Below are 26,323 nucleotides of genomic sequence, written 5' to 3' on the forward strand. Positions count from 1 at the left end.
GTTATAAAGTTTTGTACATAAATAGTGTCATAAAAAAAGTTACAAGTTCTACAAGTATTCATCGATGAAAATTTGACAGAGTATAAAACATGAAGATGATTGTATTATTTTTTAAAAAATTTATTTTTCGAGACTTTTTTTAAAAAAAAATATTAAAAAATTTTAAAAATCTTATAAATCATTTTAAGTAACAGTAGATGTAAAATAATTTGTTTTACATAAAAACAATTTGAATTCATTTTTATTTATTTATTTTATCTCTTTGATGTATATAAGAGTAATTATTACACATAAAATTAATTTAAACTCATTTTGATTCTTTTGAAGTGTTTTCTTATGATACCAAACAATTATTTGTGTTTGTCATGCATATGATTTTACGATTTGGCAAATTGACAGCCACGTCAATGCAATCCTCATTATGTTCAATATTAGCTTAGTATAGGGCTTTGCACGGTAAATCACAATTATAAGAAATAAATATTGTGTCGTGGGTAACAAATATAACTTTTGACATAAAGATTAAGAAACATTCGAGCTAAAAGATAAATCTGTCACTATCATTCAGTTTTGTTGGGTTAAGCGTGGAAGAGTGAAGGTAGTACTGGGATGAGTAAACTCCTGGGAATTTTCGTGAGTTAAGCTGCTGACATTGTGTCGCTTATTTTAAATTTCATTAAAAATATATATATATTTTTTTTGAAAAAAGTTGTAAATTTCATTCCAAAAATAAAATTTCATTTTTCTCCAATTATTATAAAATTCATTAATACCTGAAAACGAACAAAAAAGACATGCATTTATTAATATTATTTAAAGAAAATAAGGAAATATATGTAAATTCACGCAATTTTATAAGAGTTTTCAAACTTATTAGTCGTGTATTATTTACATTATTAATGGATGTTAGTTTACTCAAGTTAAAAATTAAAATTGCATAAAAACTCCTACGAGACTGTTTTACGGGTCAATTTTATGAAACATGTTTCCTATCATACTCTAATCATGAAAAATCATTGTTTTTCACTCTGAAAATTGATCGGTTGGCCCATCTGAAGGATATATCCATGAGACCGGCTCACAGAAGACCAATTTAAAAATTGAAGAACTATAAAATTTTGAACAATGGTGTATGTATACTTAATTTTCATTCGATTTATTTTAAATGCATTGATTAATGTAAAAAAACCAAATAAAGGGGAAAAAATAAATAAAGATAGAGTTCACAAAAAAAAAAAAAAAGAAGTCAAACAAAAAAAATTATTTTTAAAATAAGGATATAATCCATTCTGTGAAAATATATTGTAAATTTTATTATTCTTCTATTCATTTAAATTCTATTAAAGATATATTTTTTAAAACAAATAAATTATAAATTTCATTTCAAAAAATGGTGGCTCAATTTTATTTACAATTAATTAACAGTTGGGGAAAAACAAACAATAAAACACGTATTTATTATTATTACAATTATTATTTTAAATTTTATTAAAGATATAATAATTTTTTTAAAAAATGATATGTAAATTTCATTCCAAAAAATGAAGACTAGGTTTAAATTTCATTCTAAAAATTGGTGGCTAAATTTTATTTTTCTTCAATTTATTTTAAAATATATTAAATAATAGATGGAAAAAACAAACAAGTGAAGAGAAATATATTAATTATTATTATTTACGTTATTCATATATGTTAATTTATTTAAGTTGAAAATAAAATTGACATATAAACTCCTATGAGATTGTTTCACGAGTGTATTTTATGAAACATGTCTCATATCCGACATGAATCATGAAAAAATTTATTTTTCACTCCGGAAATGACTGGGTCAGCCTGTCTCAGGACTATATAACAATGAAATTGTTTAACATAAAACCTATCAAAAATTGGAGAACTATAAAATTTTGAACAATAGTATAAACTTCATTTTTATTCGATATATTTTTTTTAAAAAAATGATGTGTAGATTTCATTCCAAAAAATGAAGGCTAAATTTAAATTTCATTCTAAAAACTGGTGGCTAAATTTTATTTTTCTTCAATTTATTTTAAAATGTATTAAATAATATATGAAAAAAAACAAACAAGCTAAGAGAAATATATTAATTATTATTATTTACGTTATTCATATATGTTAATTTATTTAAGTTACAAATAAAATTGACACAGAAACTCCTATGAGATTGTTTCATTCACTCCGGAAATGACTGGGTCAGCCCCTCTCAGGACTATATAACAATTAAACTATTTCACATAAAACCTACTAAAAATTGGAGAACTATAAAATTTTGAATAATAGTGTAAACTTCATTTTTATTCGATATATTTTAAAATTCATTAATTAATTAAAAAAATAGAAATCAAACAAAAATGCAAATTTCATTATTCTTTTATTTAATTTAAATTTCATTAAAGATATATTTAAAAAAAATAGAGTGTAAATTTCATTACAAAAAATGATCACTAAATTATATTTTCTTCAATTTATTTTATAATACATTAATCGCTGATAACAGACAAACCAAAAACATTTATATTTGAACAAACTCCAATTTTTAGTATGTTTTAAATTCTATAGATTAATAGACGAAAAGCAAACAAAAAATAAACATGTATTAATGATTATCATTCAATGAAGATAAGGACATTTATATAAATACACAATTCAAATCCATATATTTATATTAGTATATAGATATATAGATTAGTATATAGATTAGAATGCTTTCAATATTGTATGTCGATAAATGTTTTTTCATATGAGTTAGTGATTGAGTCCTTACGAACATTTTAAAAAATGTATCTTTAGTTATAGTAACAGTGTCTTATAATTTAAAATATTAAATGAAACAAATTATCAAGATAAAAAATTAATTAGAAAATTCAAGAATATGTGACTACTCAATTATTTTAATTGACACGCTCTTTAGTTTGATGATTTAATAGATGTTAAATCCACAATAACTAAGTTTGATAAGAATTCTTGTAGAATAAAATACAATTATAATAAATTACTTGATTGTATATGTAATAAAATTTTGTATATTTCATATATGTTTGATTTATTTCATTTATAAAGTTGAAATTTCATATATTATGATATAAGATTTGTGGTACATCTTAACATCGATAAATTCATTAAAAATTTATATATTAATTTTCACTACCATATAATTCTGGTTTCGCCCCAGACTTTTTGTATTCGTTTGTTTGAATTTATTGTTCCTCATTTTACAAAGACTCATAATATGTCAAACATGAAAGTGAATATTAATTTAAAGATATGATAATATTTATATATTGTAATAAATATATTTATCACTCACGATACTGATAAAACTAACTTAAAAATAATATGTTGACGAACATATTGTCAGGAATCCAAAAACACAACTCAAATGTCAACTTTGACACTCAATTTTGACCGACTGCCAAAATGTCTCGACCCACAATTTTGGACAAGATAGTGACATCACAATTTTGAAATCAAAATGATATTTTCTATTTTATAACAAGAATTCATGATTGAAAATCGATAATATCAGATATTTAATATAAACTTGAGCGAGCTCATTTAGGCTCACCTTCAAATGAATCGACAAAATTTCAACCCAACTCACTTAAACTGTTTGGCGGTACAGGCCAACCCGACAGACTCAACCCAAATTGACGGCTCAAATCACAACGATCTTTTACCGTGTTTTATTTAAATAAATTATAAATATAAACCGCAAAAAAATTTCGGTTGCAAAAAACTTTAATTTAAACACATAAATTCTAGCAAACTGTCACATGAGTACATGAAAAAAATGAATAAGACACCAAAAAAATTCACACTTCAATAATCAGTTATTTCTAAACTTTAATTAATTTAATTTACATAATGAAAAGATAAATACAAAATCTAAATCATTGAATTAAAATAACATATTATAATGTGGGTATGCATAAAAAACCAAATACTAATTTATATAATGAAAAATGTCATTGGATAAAAATGACATATTATAATGTGGGTAGACATAAAAAATTAAATACTAATAATCACACATATTTAAAATATGAATAAAGAGAAAGAAAAGACACATTTTTACATAATGAAAAGATAAATACAAAATCTAAATAATTGAATTAAAAATAACATATTATAATGTGAGTATGCATAAAAAAAACAAAATACTAATTTATATAATGAAAAGATATCATTGGATAAAAAAAAACATATTATAATGTGGGTAGACATAAAAAATTACATAATATGAATAAAGAGAAAGAAAAGACACATTTTTACATAATGAAAAGATAAATACAAAATCTAAATCATTGAATTAAAAATAACATATTATAATGTGGGTATGCATGAAAAAACCAAATACTAATTTATATAATGAAAAGATATCATTGAATAAAAATAGCATATTATAATGTGGGTAGACATAAAAAATTAAATAATATGAATAAAGAGAAAGAAAAGACACATTTTTACATAATGAAAAGATAAATACAAAATCTAAATCATTAAATTAAAAATAACATATTATAATGTGGGTATGCATAAAAAAACCAAATACTAATTTATATAATGAAAAGATATAATTGGATAAAAATAACATATTATAATGTGGGTAGACATAAAAAATTAAATAATATGAATAAAGAGAAAGAAAAGACACATTTTTAAAATATTAATAGATAAAAAATTAAATATTAATAATCACACATATTTAAAATATGAATAAGAAGAAAAAAAGACATATTTAAAATAAACAATTAATGTAAAGCAAGTAATTAATTAATGTAAAGTAAGCCATTAATAAGGATATACATATAAATTCACATATAAAGTCATATATTTATATAGATAATATATATATAAATTCAAGCCCACCTCAACTTTAATTTTTGAATTGGTGCCTGCCTCAACAATATTTCAATATTTCATCGTCAACAATATTTCATCTTTACGTTAAACATTACAAATATATCTCTGTTTTGTTAAGAACGCGACTTCCAATTATAGAAATTTGTGAGTCAGTGCTATGAGAAGATAATGAACTTGCTCAATTGAGTCATGAAGAAAATGGAGAGCTTATTGAATTTAAGGAAATTGATGAAGCATGTACGTATACCTTGCCATTTCAGTTCTTCGATTCGCCTGCTCTGCGATTTTGGACAACTCGCTGTAGTTGTTCTTGTCGTTGAACACGCCGGAAGGTCCTGGATTTGACAGAGCGTGAAGGGTTCGTTGTGCCACTGCCCATTGTGCTTCCCTCTCACCCTTGCCGTAACCTTTCGTCGTTGTGAATGCGGTCTAGTTTGATGAGGCTTGATATCAAGGAAATGAATTAGAAACACAAGAAGTGATGAAATATTTCGGAGTCAAGTTTGGTTCAATTTAAAGTTTGGTTTTTTTTTTTTATTTGGTTTGAACTGAAGAATTCAATTTTGTATGATCAAGGATATCAAGTCAAGGCTCGCGAGTCACTTACTAATCAGCAAGGAGCATAATTTGGACCCAAACTTGGCAAGAATATAGCTCAAACTCTAAATTTCAGAAATGAATCGAGTAGCATTTGGGCCGAGTAGAGCTGGATTGATTTGTTTGCACCGTGAGGATTGAGGAATTATTCATGACAATAATGTTAATTGTTAGAACCATACCTTGTTCTGTATCATCGAATCCCAAGCTTTTCTACTCAGTCCATAACGAATAATGAACTTGAGAATATCAAGTGGGAAGTAAGTGATAATGCTGAAGATCCAGATGACTCCGGCCCATCCCCATCCAATACCTTCAATTCTTGCAAATCCCCAGCTTGCATATACTGCAATTATTGTAGCCACCTGGAATCCCACAAATCATGTTTGATGTAACTGAGTGATAATATACGTACGAGGTAACTTGAAATTGGATGACTTATTGAACTTACCAACTGAGCTATAAAGAAAGCACTGACAAGCAAGAGGCCAGGGCGTTCGAGAAAAGACCAGCTTCGCGACCTTGTGACGACAATGGGTGCTTGACTTATAATGCTCACTTGAAGGTACAGAGCGGCTATGAGCTCATCTGTTTCACCCCGGATAGATTTCACGTTAAAGGTTTCTTATAACAAAGAAACAACATGTCAGTAGTCAAATTTTTTTAGTTGTTTAAGGATCCAATGCTTGTTGTTATGACAACCGTAACAATTAGCCACAGTATGATCAAAAACTGCACAACACCAGTCGCGTCTTGTTGCAAAAGTAGCTCACTAACACCAGAGCAGATAATACGAGTCCAATACTTAAAGAGCTTACAGTGAAGTAATTGGTATCTGACGCGAGGTAAAAGAAGACAACGGTCATTATAGCCATGTATGTTCCAAGAACGTCACCGGTGGCAAAGATTCCTTGAGTTTCCACGAATCAGGAACTGGAGATGGCTTCAATCTATCTTTAGAGATGGTCATGATAGTTCATTCATTGAGAATGGCAATAACGAGAACCATGAACGGAGAAAAGTCAAACTTCCAGATAAGGGCAATGAGCATGAATCCCATCACAATACGGATTGTAATGGAAACAGCATAAATGGTGTAATTCTTCATCCTTTGGAAGATGGCTCGACTTGTCAGAACCGCAGTCACGATCACACTAAGTCCTGGCTCGGTCAAAACAATATCGGATGCACTTTTAGCAGCCACAGTGGCATCCGCTACAGCGATACCAATGTCTGCTTTCTCAAGTGCTGGGGCATCGTTCACTCCATCGCTGTCATACCACATATGTGCTTCCACTCTTGTAGTTTTTTCACAATTTCATACTTGTGCTCTATGCATATAAAAACTTGAGTTTAGTTTCAGTAATTCAATTTCTCATTAGTACATTTAAGTGGGTCTTTTTCCCCTTCCAGGATAATATTATACCTGGGAAGACACCAGCAAAACCATCCGCTTACTCAATGAGCTCGTCGACAGGGATCAAAACGATAGATTCATCCTTGGATTGGCCAAGAAGCGAAGAAGATGGGCACATGTTGGTTCCCATTCCAAGCCTGCGGCCCGTTTCTTTGCCAATGGCTAACTGATCACCGGTGATGATCTTAACATTGACACCAAGATCAAGAGCGTTTCTGATCGTCTCGGCACTATCGTGCCTAGGAGGGTCGAAAAGAGGCAACAAACCGACGAACTCCCAAGGTCCACCAGCACTTTCTTTGTCTTTTCCAGGAATAATCTGAAATTTTATGTAAAATATTGTCACGATTTGCATCTTAAAAAAAAATAGGGGTATTTTTTTTTTTTTTGAAAGCATGATGGCATAAGAACCCTTCATAGGAAGCCTGCCTAACCTGTCGTGAAACACCAAGGGAACGAAGACCGCTGTTGGCAAAATTGTCTATGATCTCATGAGCCTTATTCTTTGCATCGCCTTTGAGTCCACATAGTTCAATGATCTGTTAAATAACAAAAATAAACAAAAACTGCGAGACATCAAGCATTGAGGAAAATATTATTACTTTTTCATTTAATTATGAATACTTCTATGACTATTCTTACTTGCTCAGGAGAACCCTTGCTGCATCTGTGCCAGTTTCCATCAGAATCATAATATGTGATTGCAGTTCTCTTGTCCACTGGGTTGAATGGCAAGAAATGTACCTCTGTAATTCCTGCTCTTGCCTATAAACATCGAATAAAGTTTACTTTACAACTAAGCAATCTTTTAAGATGAACCATCCCAACAAGCTAAACAGTTAAGAAGACTCGCCTCTTTGGGATCGCTGAGCATGTTAACAATCGAAGCATCAATGGCATCCTGATTCTCAACTCTGGATGCCCTTGCAGCAAGCAAAAGGAGAGTTTCCTTATCCAAATTCTTTGGGAACACCTCAACTAAGTTATTGTCGACTGTGAGCTTATTGAGAGTAAGTGTTCCTGTTTTGTCACTACAGAGCACATCCATGCCAGCCATTTCCTCAATGGCTGTCATTCTTTTTGTGATGACGCCCTGCTCAGATAGCCGGTGGGATCCAATAGCCATTGTCACGGACAATACAGTTGGCATGGCAATCGAATTTCCTCCAATCAGCCACACAAGAAGATTGTTGATTCCTTCTCGGTACTTCAGATGTTGAATCGGGTACTTTACGACTATCTCGATCAACATGCCAACAGCAATGGAGCAGATACAAAAATTTCCAATAGCAGTAGAAGCTGATTAGTATACAATCACTTGAGCATGTATCTGAATCTTGCAACCGACACTGTGATGTGAATTTTACCTGAAAACACATAATACATACCTTTTGGAAGTGTCCCACGTTGTTCGTACTATCCACAAGATGAGCAGCTTTACCGAAGAATGTGTGAACACCAGTGGCAATAACGACAGCCTCAATCTCTCCCTGCTTGCAGGTGGAGCCGAGAAAACTCCATCACCAGGGTGCTTGGTCACAGGAAGGGATTCACCTGTGAGAGCCGATTGATCAATCTTGAGAGGATCTCCCTCCAGGAGACGAGCATCTGCCGGGATAATATCTCCCAATTTCACGCTGATCAAATCTCCAGGAACAAGAATTGATGCATCCTGCTCACTCCAATTTCCATCTCTCAAAACCTGTAAGCACGATCAACCATTCAATTTTTAAGATATAAGCGTAATGTTTTCTTATAACTGAGATAATCATGATGAAGCTAAGGTGAAGGCACCTTGGTTTTAGGTGCAAGACCAGCCATTAGAACGGCAGCCGCATTTCCAGCATTATTTTCTTCAATAAAACTTATAGTTGAGTTGATAATAAGAAGCACGATAATACCAACAAAACCTTGCCAATCTGGAGGCTTGCCCTGCATGCGTATTCAGGTGTTGAGTTCATCCAGGAAAAGAGCCGAAAATAAAACAAAAACAAGATGAAAAATTAAAGATAAGCAAACAGCTGCAAAATTACCCCTCTATTGGCCAAGACAATGGACATAATGGCAGCAGATTCCATAACCCATGAAAGAGGATTCCACATAAATCCCAAGAACTTGAGGACCTTGCTTTCTTTTTTCTCCTCAAGTTTATTATTATAGCCAAATATTTCAAGTCTTTTGTTTCCTTCATCGGATGTCAAACCTTCCCTTGTACATTTAAGTTGTGTGAAAACGTCCTCAACGGGAATATTTTCCTGCCATGCATAAGCCAAGCTCATATTTCAATAAAGAAAATGTCGAATACGAAGTATTTTTCGAAAAAAAAAACCAGCTATGTCACGACTGAGAATATGAAGATTTCGATAACATACAAACATATTATAGCTTCATTGAAGCAATGTAATTACGAAAATGAGACTTACAAGGTCAACTTGTTCATTCTTTATATCTTCCAAGATATCAGGAGCCATGATTATGTTTTTGTTATAAAAATAAGAAGAAAAAGAAAAAGAAAAGAAAAGGAGAGATGACCGCACAAAGAAAGAGTGCTTTAGAGCACAAAAATCTCTCTCTCTCTTTCCCAATTATTACTTCAAATTTGTTCTCGTACCGAAGTGATCACCCCTACTTTTACAGGCCTCCCTCCATGCAAATTAATTAATACACTGATTCTTAAAAACCAAAGACAAATTGGAAGCCATAGTTGTTGTTTCGAGGCGGTAGCCCTTGCTATTTAATTACCCATTTAGTTTTTGGTTCCCTTAAACTCCCCAAATTGTGGAAAACCATAAGTTTTCCTCCCCCTCGTTCTCGTTCAAAGATTCATGTGAATCTCAAATTTTTTTAAAAGGTGTTGCTAGTTTGGGGTTTGGTCCTTAAACGTGGGTCGTCATACGGATTTTCCTAATTAAACAAGGAATTGACATGTAAAATCGCGTTTCCTAAATGCACTTTCCGGTGTATATACTATTACATGGACGACCTAAAGTAATACTCTATTCATCTCAAATCTATAACTTTTTTTTTTCTTTTGAGTTTGTCTCGTATATATAATTCAATTTCTACATCTAATATTATTTTCATGTTTTGGAAAAACATGAAGTCATTTTTAAAATGAATAAAATAATAATTTGGTTTGTGAACTTGCTTTTCAAATGATTTCTTAACGTGTAAAAAAATAAGAAGGATACATGGTATGTTAAGAAAACTTATTGGACCAATTTTAGAAAATAAATTTATGAACCAATTTTAGAGTTTTAAACAATAAAATGAAATTCATGAATATTTTATACAGTTGTTTCAAACCGACGCACACACCAAAAAACACTCCACAAGAAAATATTAACCCGACAAAAAAATTCATTGTTTTTCCTATGATTCGCATCAATCAATAAATGAGAATCTAAATTTTAGCTATTGAACGAATCACCAAAACATTCCAACGAACATATGCTGACAAAAAACGATCTTAGAACATCGATAAAATTTAGATTTCTGGTGTCATTGACGTTGTAATATATGCATCCACGTACTCATATATATTTTCTTGGTGTGATCTTCAAGAAAAGTTCAAAGAAATCTAATCCATGGATAATCAGAAGATCATCTCACTAATTTTGGCATTCATTCTCACGTTTCCTGTCACAAAATTCTCAGTTGCCGATGTTCCATTTCCGATTTCAATGCCTCCGTCAAAATTTCCCGGTGGGATACCGCCACAAATGCCGATAGTCTTTCCACCATCTCTGCCGCCACTTCCCCTGCCGTCTCTGCCACCATACCCGGGGGAAGCACCTCCACCAACTCCGACAACCATTTCACCACCTGTGCCAGTAACTCCGTTGCCTCCGCCGCCACAAATGCCAATAGCCTTTCCTCCATCTCCGGTCCCAACACCTTCGCTTTCTCGAGGCATCAAAGGCGCATACTGGCCATCCTGGCTGGCGGAATCCCTACCACCATCCAGCATCCCAACTTCATATTTCACGCACATCTTTTACGCCTTCGTCATCCCCGACGCCACGAGTTTCCAGCTTTTAATCAACCGGTTTGACGAACAATGGATGGTGCCATTCACCTCAGCCCTCCACACGGCCACTCCTTCCTCCAAAGCCCTGCTATCCATCGGCGGAGGCAGTGGCCAACCCCTCAGCGACATTTTCTCCTCCATGGTAAGCAATCCCGATAACAGGGCCGCGTTTATTCAATCATCCATCAACACAGCAAGAAAATACTTCTTCGATGGACTCGATCTCGACTGGGAATTCCCGAACAACCCACTAGACATGTCTAACCTCGCCATACTTCTCAAAGAATGGCGCACTTCCATAAACCAAGAATCACTCGCCTCCGGCAAGCCGCGGCTCCTCCTATCATCCGCCGTGTATTTTTCTTCCGATGTGTCCCTCAATAACGTGGCGCGTACTTATCCAGGAGATTCTATCAGAAGGTTCGTAGACTTCATTAACCCAATGTGTTACGATTACCGTGGTGGCTGGGACACTTCTGCCACCGGATCCCCCGCATTGCTCTATGACAGCGCCAGTGACGTGAGTACCAGTTATGGGATTTCACAGTGGAAGGGAGACGGCGTTCCAGCAAAGAAAATAGTGATGGGGATGCCGGCATATGGGCATACATGGCAATTGCAGGATCCGAATCGACATGGAATTGGAGATCCGGCTGTTGGCACGGGCCCCGGTGGCGGAGTGATGAATTATTCGGACATTCTTGAGTTTATTTCTGCCAATAATGCCACCGTCGTCTTCGATAACGCAACAGTGTCAACATATTCTTACACGGGAACAAGTTGGATTGGATACGACGACACGATTTCAGTTGAGTACAAAGTGAAGTTTGCCAAGGCTCAAGGACTTGGGGGGTATTTCTTTTGGGCACTTGGTTCTGACAGCAACTGGACTCTTGCTAGAACTGGTATCGTCTCGAGTCGAGCTTCTCATGTCCAATTATTAGTATCGAGTATGCATGCTTAATTATAACTGTATTTATCGATATTTTATCTCATGTATATGCTTTCTTGTTGCGTGCTTTGCAGCTTCCACGGCATGGGACACAGCCTGATTGTTGAGCTGCAAATAAGTTGACCCTTTAGCAAAAGCACATTCAAGAATTAATCATTTGTAATTAGTCGACAGCTACTCTCAATTCTTTGTTCATTTCAGTGAAAATTAATAATGGCTTGCATGTAATTTTTGGTGTTCGTGGTCTTCATTTTTGCTCAAGAATGAAGGCCAGAACGTAAAAAGCTAGGCTTGGGAATAAATCATTGTTTTAATAAGTGCAAGTTCACCGAATTGACATATTTTTATTAAAAAAAACGTTGTGACACGGATCTTTTATTTGTGTTATCCATTAAAAAATATTATTTTTATGTCAAAAAAAATATTGTTTTTATTGTAAATATGAATATATATTACACGTCTTACGAATTAATATTTTAAAATGTAGAAATCTCGATTTAGGTTTTAATAATTCAAAGAAACTTAATTAAAATATTTTTTCCTTTCATGTGAGACAATATCAAGATCAATTTTATGACATAAATATTTTATTTAGATCATCTATTAAAAAATATTATTTTTTATGCAAAAATAATTATTTTTATTGTAAATATGATCATAATTGACATGTATCACAAATAAAAATCAATGAAATCATAACACAGAATAACTATTATTTATTTAATCCTTAAATTATCACCCGGAATCTATTCATTTGTATGGAAATTGCAAAAAACATATAATATCCCCTAAGCCCTAACTTCTTCTTTAAAAAAAAATTGGAAACATGCCCAAAAAAATTGGGCTTTAATTTTAAATTGGTGGCAAATTAAATGCAAGAACACGTAGACAAAATGTATGGAATTCCTAACTTCGTCAGATTTGACCGTCGAGGATCTTCGTTTCTCTATTATTATTATTAATAATAAAAATATACTGTATATGTTATTATTATTTTTAATTTCATCAAATAATATTAAACAATTAACACAAAATTATTTTCAATTTATAAGAGTTGATCGATTTAAAATGAAAATTTTGTTTAAATTTTTTTAAAATAAAATATGGAGTCACTTGAGTAATTTTTTATTAGAGTAAGAAAGATAATTATTCAATTAAATATTTGAATGTCATTAAAATAGTTATCTCAAGCGTATGAAACTTAATAATATATAGTATAGAAATATATATTTTATTTCAAATGGAATATAATAGTATTTTAGTAAACTAGATTTGAATTGATATGAATGGATAATTATAAGGAAGTGGAAAAGTTAGGCTCAATCAATCAAATTAATTTATTTAATAAAATTAGCTCGTTAATTTGTTTGTTGTTGATAGATAATATTTGATATACACATAACTAATTTCAACAAGAACCATATATTTTATATTTTTTCAATCTTAAATTTAAAATAAGTCTCGGATTTGAGATCAAATTATGATAAACTCATTCCCTAACAAAAAAAAAAAAATCAAGAATAATTAATTGAGTTAGTCTAATTTAAATTCATTCAAGAGTCTAAAACCATACTTAAAACAAAGAAATCTTCCTTTTGTATACTTCTTTTTCCCGAGCATGGGCTAGGTGAAGCATCGAACGTAAGACACTCTCAAATTTAAGAGTAACATAACCTTAAATCAAACATAAAAATTCTTGTGAGTCTATAGTAAATTTTGTTAGACATATTTTCAACTCGATATTATTTATGAAAAAATATTACATTTATACTAAAAATGTTACTTTTTATTTAAATATAAGTTGAATTGCTCACAAAAATAGATATGCGATATCGTCTCACAATATACCATTAGTGTGCATATTTTAAGAATTATATACAACATGAGATGGATATATAATTGTGTGTGCTTATATTTTCAATGGATTCAAACATGATAACGTTCATCATTTCCGGAAATTTTCTATTTTTATGTTTTCTTATTGTTTTTAATTAATATAAATATGTGATTAAATTTCTAGGAATTCTAGTATATGTAATAAATATTAGTAATAATATGTCTCTTATGAAACAGTTTCACGTAAGGGTGAGAAAAAATATCGAATTTTTGGTAAAACGAGATTTCAATATAGTACGGTAACAATATCAAATTTTTCGATATAGTAACAGTATGTAATTTGAAAATTTTGATATATACCGGAATACCAAAATTCCGAAAAAATATATAAAATATATAATATTTTAAAACAAAAAATTTATAAAATTTTAAAAATGTAAGCTTTTTTCGGTATAAAATGGTATATATCGATACTTTACCGAAATCTCGGTATACCGTACAATTTCGGTATAATCGGTATGCTAGTTATACGTACCAAAATTTTCGGTAATTTCGGTACTGTATCGGTATGAATTTGCGTAATTTTTGATACTGTAATTTTTGATACGGGTATATAATTTTCGTTACGGTACGATACGGTATATCGCCCTCAGTTTCACGGATCTTTATTTCTGATAAAGAAAAATCATTTTCATATTTATAATAATAAATAATACCGAAAATTTCGGTACGGTATCAGTATGAATTTGCTCGTACCGCAATTTTCGGTACGATATACATTATATATTTTTCGTTACGGTACGACATCATACCACTTCTAGTTTGACGGATCTTTATTTTTTATAAAGATAAATCATTTTCATATTTATAATATTAAATAATACCAAAAATTTTGGTACGGTATCGATATGAATTTGCTTATACCGTAATTTTCGATATGATATATAACTTTCGTTACGGTATGATACGGTATATCACCTCTAATTTCAAGGATCTTTATTTTTTATAAAAATAAATCATTTTCATATTTATAATAATAAATAATATTTTTTCACGAATAATTAAAATAAAAAATATATTTCAAAATATTGACTAATGAAATTGTTTCAAGTAAATTTTTATTTAATAATATCACATAAATTTTTATTTAATAATATTACTCATATTGAATAGTTTATGTACTATATTCATATTTGCATGCTTATCCTTGTTGGGAGAGAGAAAAGTTGCTGCAATCAAGACTTATTATAAACAAAAGCTCCATTATTGAGGCTATAAAGCTGCGTTTCGGTTACTTCCCACTATAGACACACACATCCTATATCTATATCCTCTTATGTCTCCGGAGTTTGTTAATCGGTAATGTATAATTTAAATTATTGATTCGCTTTATTGAATTTAAGATATATTTATTTATATCAAACTGTTCAAATAATTAAATTAATTTTAAAATCATGAAGTTTGACATACTTAGAATCATATTGGTACCTTTTCCTCTTCTTATTTTTTTTACCAATCATAGATATTTTTCGATTTTCTTTGGAAATTATATAGTTGCAGAAAGACGGTAGAAAACAACGCATCTTCTGAGTCTGTCTTTCCTGTATTTCTCTTTCTTGTGATCTCTATATTTCTCTGTCTACTAAATTCTTGGTTTTTAATATTGAAACAAGAATTTTCCATCTGGGATTATGTCAAAGTGTTCGGGAAAGTGATTTTGGTGTTAAAGGCACCATTTCTATCCTCCGATCTCTTGTAAACTCGTTTTCGGGTGTTTGGAATTGTGGGCTAAACAATGACTGTGGAGGAAATTAAGAGTGAAAAAAAAAATCATGATAAATTTCCAGTGGGGCTGCGGGTTCTTGCTGTGGATGATGACCCGATATGCTTGAAGTTGTTGGATACTCTGCTAAGGAAATGCCAGTATCATGGTATGTTTTGCTTCTGTGTTTGGGGGTTTCTTTATTTTGATTCAATATTTGTTTTGGATTTAAATCGAATTTTGTTGTCATCGTTTTGTTTATTTGATCATTATATAGTTTTGTGTTTTCATTGTTACAAGCAATTTGAGCAAGGTTTTAGATTTTGTTGATCCAATTTTGATTACCAGTCTGCTGTTTTTCCAATATCCGAGTGATCGTGGCTTTTAGTTGTTTCTTGTTTATGTTAAATAATGAAATTTTGATTTTTTTTAAAAAAATTGGATTAGTATATGTAACATAAAATTTGCTCTCAGCATCTCCGATTTCCCTGTATCTTTGGGTCTAATATAATTGTGCTGGATTTGGGTTCATTTTATTTCCTATTATCAAATATTTACCCCATCACGTGGATTCAAATTCCTTGTTTTGATTTGAGGGATGCTCTGTAGATTTTTGATCCATGCCTAAAGTCTCTCTTTAATTGATAATGATTCGCGGTTTCGCAGTCACTACAACAGGTCAGGCAAGAACAGCGTTGAAGATGCTAAGAGAAAACAAAGATAGATTTGACCTTGTGATCAGTGATGTGCATATGCCAGATATGGGGGGTTTTAAGCTTCTAGAACTTGTCGGTCTCGAAATGGATCTACCGGTTATCAGTAAGCTCACATTCTTTTCAATGAACAATTTCCAAGATTTGTAGTCCTTTCATGAGATTTGTGTATGAAAAATTATTATGGTGTTCGGTTGGCAAAGTTAAGAAGAAAGGAATTAAGGTTTGATGGGATTTTATTGGATAGCTAACATTTCAGTGAAATCGTACCGAAATATTACAAGCTGGCCAGATCCGGATCTGCTATCGTTTTGCAGTATTGTAATTTTCTTTAAAACATTCAAGGCCGATGAAGTAATGAATTCTAATTCCTTTATTATAGAGTCATCTTGAATTTTCTTTTGATTCCTTGACTTTTTTCCAGTGTTGTCAGCCAATGGTGATCCCAAACTCGTCATGAAAGGAGTTACACATGGCGCTTGTGATTATTTGGTGAAGCCAGTTCGAATTGAGGAGCTGAGAAACATATGGCAACACGTACTTAGAAGAAAGAAGCTCGATTCAAATAACCAGAATAAATCCCCTGGTCATGCCAAATATCACCATGAAAATGGTGAAGGTGATGGATCTACTTTTAGGAATGATGTAGATCAGAATGGGAAAATTAACAAAAAGCGGAAAGATGAAGACGATGAGAATGAAGATGGCCATGAATCTGAAGACCCTACAACACAAAAGAAGCCTAGAGTAATCTGGTCTATTGAGCTTCACAGGAAGTTTGTCTCAGCTGTCAATCACTTGGGGATTGAAAGTAAGTTCTGAATCCTCAATATATTCAAATGTAAGCATGTTTTGTATGTAATTAAGAAATATTTTCTTACGTCGACGAGTTTTGTTTTGTGGTGTCGTTTCTTGATACAGAGGCTTTTCCAAAAAGGATTCTTGACCTGATGGGTGTCGAAGGGCTTACTCGGGGAAATGTGGCTAGCCATCTTCAGGTGATAACCTCTCTTGTCAACTTTAATTACCTCGATAAAATTTATTTTTATAGTAGTATCACTTGGAATGTGTCATACCTGAAGCAAACTATCAGCTTTAACTCATGGTTGTAACTTGTTTCACTTTTGTAGAAATACAGGTTATACCTTCAAAGGATTAGTTCTGTCGCAACTCAGCAAGCAAATATGGCGACCACATTTGGGGTGAATGGTTCCCATTTCATGCGAATGGCTTCCTTTGAGGGGCTTGAAAATTTTCAAGCTTTGTCTGGACAAGGACGATTGGCAAATATCACCTTATCCCCTCATACAACTTGTGGTAGCTTACTCGGCAGACTAAATAGTCCTGCGAATCTAAGCCTTACTTCATCTGCTCTTGGAAAAACGAGCCTTGCTGTCTCATCTTCTGGTCAAAACACGAGTTTATTTCAAGGAATTCGGTCATCTTTAGAGCAAGATCAGTTGCAACAGAATGCAGTCAATTTCAATAGTATGAATGATTCAAGGATCTTTATGGCTGCTAGTACATTTACAGGCACTCAAGAACTTATTGGTGGCTCAAGAAATTTTTTAAATAACAGCCCGAATAACCCCACAATAGTACACGAAAATGGATCGTCTCTCAACATGGCTTCTTCCAACTTGAAATACTTTAGCTCCAGTTTCACTACAGAGAACAGGCCTCAGTTACCTCACAAGAATCCTTCAAATGGTCCTTATTTACAAAACATGAAGTCGAATCTTCCTTGCACCACCATGGAACTGGTACCTCTTGAAAGTTCAAGAAACAATATGCGATGGCAAGAAAGTTTGATCGGAGATGCTCAGAATATGAATCAAGAATACAACCAAATGTGTGGAGAACATATACCAAATAATGGTATTGGTTCAAACACTACATTTGCTTCCTTAAATGTTCCCGAAAATGGTTTTGTGGCTCCCTTTAGCCAAAATTCGGACCACACTAATCGATCCTGTAATGAGAAAATGGATACAGTGCTGAATGACAGATTGATTGGAGGAGGTGCTTTTACGTCGGAGCAACGAAAGCTGGAAAGCGGCTTTGTTTCTCAGGATTATGACTCATTGGATGATTTAGTGAGTTCTATGATCAAACTGGTATGAAATTACCTTAAGCAATTCAAGAATCACCCGATTAATCTTCCAGCCTCTACATTGGTATTAGAATCTCTTTCTTCTTCTTTTTTTTTTTTTTGGTTATGGATGCAGGAACATGAAGTAACAATGGCAACTCCCGACTTCGGGTTCGATGATTACTGTTTCGGACAAGGACTATGAGGCAGGCTCCATTTGCAGATGATCCCTCTCGATTCAATCTCTCGTGCTACATCTACATCCTCGTATCATTTCCATTGAATAGATTAGTCAATTACTGTGGATTATAGTAGAATGTTTGATGGTTTAGAAAGAAAGATTATGCAACGTTAAGACTTGATTTTGAACTAATGGCCACTTTTTTCTATAACGTGTGTTTGCTTCAATGTTCAATAATAAATATATAAATTTAAAGTCTTCAATCAACAAGGTATTTGAATATCCATCCAAATCTATATTCCGACCAACCGATTCATGATTCCTATCTTTAAATGCCGATTCAGATTGGATGACGAAAACCTAGAAATACAGCTCGAAATTCAGGGGCCTGATGAGTCTAATTAATTGGGTGTAGTGTGTATCTGTCTGTCCATTCCGTGTTGACTTATCTTTCCATTACGTAGTCAACAAGTCTTCTTCTGTCCTTGCCCACAATTTCTTTTGCGTGTTGGAAATTTTGAGTTAATTTTGGGGTGATTATTTCTAAATATTTTTTTAAAAAAAGAAGTCATTTTCAACATAAATATTATATAATATAAATTTTATAAACCAGAAGATATTTAAAAAATATATATATGTTATCCAAGGAGAAATTGAGAGTAAAATGAAGTGGTTGAAAGAAAAATAATCGTATTTTGTACTCAAATAGAGAAGAAAAATCAATGGTAATGCCGTGCGGTGCGGTGCGGTCCGGTCTAGCAGTATGAATTTATTATGATTTGTATTTAGATTTCTTCATTTCATCCAACTCCAGCCATGGCTGAGGCTTCATCCCTCTTTCTGCTGCCATTTCTCCTTCTGTTTCATCATCTTCTTCTCCTGCAATCCCATGCGCAGCAGGCCTATGTTAACAACAAGCAGCTCGCCTGTGAAATCAACGACACCGTCACTCTTGGCTACGTATGCAACGGCGTCGCCACCTCCTGTACATCTTACCTCACTTTCAGATCAACCCCCGTCTACAACAACCCCGTCACCATCGCCTATCTCTTGTCCGCCGACGCTTCTCAGATTGCCGCCATTAATAACATCTCAGATGTCGGTTCCGTTCCCGACGATACTCTCCTTGTCATCCCCGTCAATTGTTCTTGCTCCGGCGGGAATTATTACCAGCATAACGCTTCGTATGTACTCAAACAGACTGGGGAAACTTACTTGTCAGTTGCTAACAACACATATCAGGCACTCACCACTTGTCAATCTATGATAGCTCAGAACCATTTCAACGAGCGGCGGCTATTCGCCAACGACAGGCTCACGGTTCCCCTCCGTTGCGCTTGCCCCACTCAGAATCAAACCGCGGCCGGCTTCAAGTACCTTCTGACCTACCTCATACGTCAGGGAAATGATATCCCCACAATCGCCGACACCTTTTCCGGCGCCGGAGCCGAAGCCCAGAGCATCCGCGAAGCCAACGAGCTCTCTGATAGTCTGTTCATCTTTTTCTTCACTCCAATTCTTGTGCCACTCAAAATTGAGCCGTCAAAGGAGAACATGAACACCGCCATCTTGAAGCCCCCACCGCCTCCCCCTCCACCACTCTCCACCGCCCCTTCTTCCGAAAGCGACGGAAATTCCCGGAAGTGGGTTTTTGTTGGTGTGGGAGTTGGAGTTGCTTTTATTCTCCTCCTCGCTTTCGGGTTTCTGTTCTGGTTCTTCAGCCGACGGAGCAGGCGCCACGAGCACTCTCCGGTGCCACCTCCGAAGCTTGCCAACGAATCGGGAGAGGCTAAAGGTACGTGGTCCTGGTCGGTCTCCTCCGAAGGTATCCGAAGTGCCATGGAAACTCTAAAAATCTACAGGTTCGAGGAGTTGGAGAAGGCGACGAACTCATTTGCAGAAGCAAACAGGATCGGAAAATCCTCAGTATACCGCGGTTCATTCGAGGGGGATGATGCTGCAGTGAAGATTATGAAAGGGAACGTGTCGCCGGAAATCGATTTATTCAGACAAATCAATCATCTCAACATCATTCGACTTTCTGGTTTCTGTCTCTACGAAGGCGTCACCTACCTTGTGTACGAGTACGCGATTAATGGCTCCCTGTGCAACTGGCTACAAAGAAAAGAAAACTCCATTGATGAAAACCTAAACTTCTCGAGTGATAAAAATTACTCAAAGCTTGATTGGAAACAAAGAGTTCAGATTGCATATGATGTTGCAGATGCATTGAACTACCTCCACAACTTCACCAATCCTCCATATATTCACAAGAACTTGAACAGTAGCAATATTCTTTTAGATGGCAACATGAGGGCTAAAATCATAAATTTCGGGTTCGCCAAGAAGTTGGATGACACCGATGATCAACCCATAACGACAAGGCATGTGGTGGGAACCTACGGCTATATGGCTCCGGAGTATTTAGAAAACGGATTGGTCACTCTGAAACTAGACGTATTTGCTTTCGGCGTCGTGATTTTAGAGCTCTTGTCCGGAAGGGATCCCATTACCAATGCTATCAGTCAAAAAGGGGATCAAATTTTGCTATGTGAGAGCATAAGAGAGGTTCTAAGTGGCGAGAACGTGAGGGAAAAGTTGCTAGAATTTATGGATCCACGTCTTGGAGAAGAGTACCCTCTGGATTTGGCTTACTCCATGTCTCAGCTTGCAAAGAACTGCGTTGCTGATGATCTCAATGATCGTCCAACAGTTCCTCAAGTACTGATGATTTTGTCCAAGGTTCTCTCGTCTTCCTTGGACTGGGATCCTTCGCATGAGCTTCAAAATTCGACATCTCTGAGCTTCGACTAGCTCTGGTGCATCAAGAAATGTTTCCCTAGGAAATTTGGGTCCATACAGATTGTAAGAGTATGATACAGTAGCTAGTACTCCCGAGTTATGCTCTAGAAGAGAGGAAGTAGTCGATGAATGAGGAGAAATAAGGATGAAAGAGAAGAGATGTTAGTATTTTGTTTCATCCACGATATAGAAATAGCAGTGTGTTTTAAAAATTAAAGGGAAAATGTTCATAAGAATACGTCACATTTAATAAAACAATTATTTTAATGTTCCTAAAATGTCACATTTAAAGTACGTCTAATTTTTGCCATTTTTTTGAGAATTATATCTCTTGATCATAGTCCTGCGACAACAAAAATGAAGGAGAAAATCAATCTTGATGGATACTTACTACCCTTTAGATGGCATACAATAAAAATTCTAGGTAGAGAAGTTGTGCCTTCTATTCTTTCCAACAAAACGAGGAAGTAGTTTATTCATGTCAATTTTTTTTATACAAAAAGAATGTCTTATAGCAACAACATAATTTTCAACACAAAATCATCGACATCCTTCAATGTTTGTCTCACAATGTATGCTCATCCAAGTATCTATCGTATTAAGGACATAATCATCGTTCAGAGACACGAATATCTTATTATACATATTGAAGAATCGTGGATTTCAAAAAAATTTCTAAACTGTTTTCATGTTGACTCATAAATATAATCATTAAGCTTTACTCAGTATAAATTAAGATCACAAACAACTGCTTTTTGTACTTGCAAAAACCAAAAAAACACAAGATTACAAGTACCATTTTCATATTCTATTTTGGATCTACTCAATACAAAAATAACATTCAATACTATAAGATCAAACATGAATACATGTCTTTTAATAAAACATTCCACAACAATAAATATTACAAAATCACACTTGCAACAAGCAGATTTTAAACACTATATATCATTATAATCCAGTACTAAACTATATAAATTGGAAATGAAATCTCTATAATCAAGAACTACAACAAATTTCAAATAATCATCTCAAAATAAAATTTCAACTAAAAAATCATAATCTATCAGCAAAAAATCATATCTTGAACTCTTTCTTCAATGATTTCATCACACAGATTTTGAAACAAATGATTTCTTCACATCAAAAATCGTTTCGCCTCGTATTATCACACTCAACCTCATCATAAATGTACATAAAATCGTTGTTGATTTAGCCGTTTAGGGTTAAAGTAAAAGGCATTTTCGAGATGGGGGAGACGAGATATGGAGGAGGAAAAATTAAGAAGTAAAAATCATTTTATTGACGAGGAGATATAACTGGTTTTCCATATTATTTGAGAGCAACATCTTTATAGGGCGTATCTGGGAGCCCAAGCGAATGACAGACTTCTGTCAAAGAATGGGAAGAGATGACCACTGATGAATCATATCTATCTTTACGACCGTAAGAAAATTCTTAACAAATTTCACATACCAATTTATTATTTCGTCGTCCGGTTATATGTTTCTTGAAAGAGTGGGGCGGAATAAATTGACAAACAGAGAAGAAAAAAAGACGACGAAGAGAAAAAGGGGAAGAGGGGCGATCGGAAATTACGATTATGGTGAAGATCACGGCTTTGTTGGTATTGAAATGCAGCCCGGAGGGTTCAGATCCGGTTATATTGGCGAACGCGTCGGATCTAAGCAGTTTCGGGTTTTTCCAACGCCCCAGCGTTAGGGAATTTATCGTGTTTGTCGGTCGGACTGTTTCTAAGCGCACCCCACCTGGACAACGTCAGTCCGTGAAGCATGAAGGTTTTTGATCCTTTATATACTTTTTGAATTGAATAGACGGAAACCAATTTCATTTTATGTTTCTTTTAATTGTTTTTTAAATAAAAATCATCGCTTTTTTTTATGGGGAGTTCGATACTTTACAAGGGGATTGAGCTAGTTTTTTTCTTGTATGGATTGAAATCTGATTGGCTCATGTGTTTTTATTGAAATATAGCTGGATGGGGTTGGAATTCATGTTTGGGCTCGAACGGGAAGGGATAATGAATTACGATCATATTGTTTTTTCTCGTCAATATATGCTGATATGTGGTAGTTAGAATGTGGGAAATTGGCCGGAACCTGATATTTTCTTTTGATACAAATTCACCATAGAATACATGGTCCATTCCTACAATAGAAATGGCTTGGTTGCATTGGGGTTTACGGATGATCACTATCCTGTCCGAAGTGCGTTTTCGTTGCTCGATCAGGTATTGGGATTTCATTGGCTACGACTATATACAGTGATTATTTTTTGAATTTCATGAAGGCAGTTTTTTTTTTTGTCGAATTCAGTATACAGATGATGTCATGCTTCTCAGGTGTTGGATGAGTACTTGAAGAACTTCAGCGAGTCTTGGAAAACCATGCAGTCTGATAGTACTCAACCATGGCCTTATCTAAATGAGGCGATCACCAAATTTCAGGTATTTCAGTTTTTCTTCACCTTTGTGTATTTGAATTGAAATTGGTGGCAACATTTGCTATTAAAAAATAAATAAATAAATAAATTTGGTGGCAGTTTCACCTTATTTCCTTGCCTCCATCCTCTTGAATATTTTGAAAATTTAGCACTTTGTGCGAGTTACATCCATGACTCGCAAATATGTGTTTTAGAACGTGTTCTTAAATTCTGCACGCTCGTTTAGACTTAACTTGTTCTAATTCCTGTTTAACTGCTCAGGACCCTGCCGAGGCTGACAAGCTGTTGAGAATTCAACGGGAGTTGGATGAGACCAAAATTATTCTTGTGAGTGTTTTTTGCATCTTCGCTCCTTTGATCACTTGTAGATATATACCCAAGCTATCCATCATCCTGATTATTCATGTTAAATTGATTCTAAGTGATCCATGTTTTGGATCAAATGCCTTGGCATATATTTTAGCTCCAAAGAATTGGCGCATTATTGATCTACTGTTGGGGAATATTTCTGAGGCATTCTCCATTCAGATATATGATCATATTAGACATTGTTGATGCTGAGAAATTTTGGATTAATGATCATGTAGATTACAGAATAATGCCTATGCCTTTCATTGTACTTGTGTATTCTTCAAAATAGATCCCTCTAGCAAATCATGATCGCTGGTTGTTTTCCTTGTAGAGTTTTTTATATGATTGTGTGTTGTCTTTACTATTTTGAACCACCTTCTCGTTCAATGTGTGTCCCACCTGTTTTCTGGCGTAAAAATTAGCGAGCAGGAATGTTTAACCTGTGGCATTGGTGCTTAAGTGGACATTGCTCAATTTTTTCCATTGGCTTACATCCTTGCAAACTCAACTTTTTTCTTCTAAATGTGTTTTTGCTGGGTATAAAATGAAATACAAGTTACATCATCAATGATTTCTAGTTAGTAACCCAAGTTTGCATAGGACTGTTCAATGCAATTGCCAATTGTTGTATACATATGGCATCAAATTGACGGGTTCACTATTTTTTCTTTTTTCTTTTAACCACGTCATCTATGACATGTTTTATATGTGGTCTTCTTTAAGCACAAGACAATTGACAGTGTCTTACAACGAGGAGAGAAGCTTGATACTCTAGTTGAGAAGAGTTCAGATCTCAGTGCAGCTTCTCAGGTTTGTATATATGTTTGTTTTTCACTCAGTTGGGTTCTTAAATTTATGTAAAATGTGGATTGTTAATATTTATGTGGAAAACACCACACCAAATCCAGGAAAAACCACGTGCATAGGAGTAAATTTCGAAAACTCACCGGTTGAAGGTTGCATGATGAATTTAATGATATTTATATCGCTTTATAACAATCCCAGAAAATGGAAATACTGATATATATGGTTAGCATAAACCATGTGATAAATGGGCGTACAAAACTGGTCTGTAAATTTTTATGGTTTTTCCTTTTATCTGACTTGCTTTTTACCTGCAAATATACCGTTTTTTCCTGTAGACACTCCGATGGCCGTTAATCTCCGAATTGTCAAGACTTTTAAGTTGTGGTTTGTATACTTTGAGGTGTTTAAAGTGGTTAAAACTTTTGCAACGAACTATTAATACTGAAATAAAATTAATGTGTATTGTGTGAATGTAGTTTCCTATCATATTTTATTTATTTCATTTTTCGATGTAAATCAAATTCATCTTTTTGTTTATGATCAACTGGAATCAGTTCAAGACAACGGAAGTACATCTTTATGTTTATGATTAACTGCAAGCAGTGCCATTCTCCCTTTCCTTTTTCTATTTCCGATAGTTACTCAGGGTCCGTTGTTCGCTCTTTTCTAATGTCGGGTTCTTGTCACTTTTTAAAAATCTTTTTATTGCTGCATTTGGAACAGATGTTTTACAAGCAAGCGAAGAAAACCAATCAATGTTGTACGATCTTATAAGTGCCTCGGAAAGGAACGGGATGATCAGCTCTGTATATGGGTTTCAGCTGCTCCATTGTTGAATACTTGAATGTGATGTTTGATGTAATTGTTTATAATATATAGTTTATGTAATGTCGTTGTGAGGCTGAATTCTTTGGTTTTTAACCTTTTTTACATTTGAGAAAGAGTTGAGAATCATATGGTAAACCTGGTTGTCATCACATTATACCTCCCATGTATTTCAATTCTCTTTGTCCTCCTCGTGACGAAGGATTGAATTTCGGTTACGCACACAATGCTGGCTTAGTTTGGTCAACTTTACACTCACATTCTGTAAAACACTAAAATGGGGAACCTTTTATGTTATACCAAATGTATTATTGGGCTATGCCTTAGTTCAAATTTTAAATTTTTGTGATTATGCCTTAGTTCAAATTTAAATTTTTGTCGTATAGATCATCTGTATTATCAAATTTTAGTTTTAAAAATTACACTTGTTTTATAATTTTAATCACTTACATATCTAAATTTCAATTACAACACAATAATATTGTGAAGCGTCGAAAAGAGAGCCGAGAACAGAAAGATACGTATGAAAGGATGAGAGGACTGATCGGACGTAGGGGTGAGCAAAATTTCGGTTAAATCGAATTAACGACCGAACCGAGCCAATTCGAAAATTC

General features: G+C 33.8%; 4 protein-coding genes and 1 pseudogene across 5 annotated transcripts; 4 read left to right on the plus strand and 1 right to left on the minus strand.

The window, feature by feature from the left end:
• Positions 1 to 6,096: 6,096 nt before the first annotated feature.
• Positions 6,097 to 8,805, minus strand: LOC142552017 (ATPase 8, plasma membrane-type-like; annotated as a pseudogene).
• A 1,297-nt stretch (positions 8,806 to 10,102) lies between these two features.
• LOC142550787 (class V chitinase CHIT5-like) lies at positions 10,103 to 11,977 on the plus strand. The gene is made up of 2 exons (XM_075659844.1): positions 10,103 to 11,830; positions 11,952 to 11,977. The coding sequence occupies exons 1-2, from the start codon at positions 10,483 to 10,485 to the stop codon at positions 11,975 to 11,977; spliced, it is 1,374 nt and encodes a 457-aa protein (XP_075515959.1). The 5' UTR covers positions 10,103 to 10,482.
• A 3,277-nt stretch (positions 11,978 to 15,254) lies between these two features.
• LOC142552022 (two-component response regulator ORR22-like) lies at positions 15,255 to 18,745 on the plus strand. Its single transcript, XM_075661589.1, has 6 exons — positions 15,255 to 15,644; positions 16,142 to 16,294; positions 16,613 to 16,999; positions 17,110 to 17,186; positions 17,319 to 18,305; positions 18,417 to 18,745. Exons 1-6 carry the CDS (start codon positions 15,509 to 15,511, stop codon positions 18,483 to 18,485), a joined length of 1,809 nt encoding a protein of 602 aa, XP_075517704.1. The 5' UTR covers positions 15,255 to 15,508; the 3' UTR covers positions 18,486 to 18,745.
• A 373-nt stretch (positions 18,746 to 19,118) lies between these two features.
• LOC142552019 (protein LYK5) lies at positions 19,119 to 21,480 on the plus strand. Its single transcript, XM_075661585.1, has one exon. It carries the CDS (start codon positions 19,278 to 19,280, stop codon positions 21,273 to 21,275), a length of 1,998 nt encoding a protein of 665 aa, XP_075517700.1. The 5' UTR covers positions 19,119 to 19,277; the 3' UTR covers positions 21,276 to 21,480.
• A 930-nt stretch (positions 21,481 to 22,410) lies between these two features.
• Positions 22,411 to 25,847, plus strand: LOC142552020 (VAMP-like protein YKT61). 2 transcript variants are annotated; one of them, XM_075661587.1, is made up of 6 exons: positions 22,451 to 23,062; positions 23,417 to 23,514; positions 23,626 to 23,730; positions 23,988 to 24,053; positions 24,801 to 24,887; positions 25,608 to 25,847. In XM_075661587.1, exons 1-6 carry the CDS (start codon positions 22,867 to 22,869, stop codon positions 25,656 to 25,658), a joined length of 603 nt encoding a protein of 200 aa, XP_075517702.1. In that variant the 5' UTR covers positions 22,451 to 22,866; the 3' UTR covers positions 25,659 to 25,847. The 2 variants fall into 2 exon arrangements, with proteins under 2 accessions (XP_075517701.1, XP_075517702.1); XM_075661586.1 differs by lacking the exons at positions 24,801 to 24,887; positions 25,608 to 25,847 and adding an exon at positions 24,190 to 24,794 and having other exon boundaries at positions 22,411 to 23,062.
• Positions 25,848 to 26,323: the final 476 nt, after the last annotated feature.

Source organism: Primulina tabacum, chromosome 7, assembly GCF_025594145.1.
Source record: "Primulina tabacum isolate GXHZ01 chromosome 7, ASM2559414v2, whole genome shotgun sequence".
In the NCBI taxonomy this organism is placed as follows: Eukaryota; Viridiplantae; Streptophyta; class Magnoliopsida; order Lamiales; family Gesneriaceae; genus Primulina; species Primulina tabacum.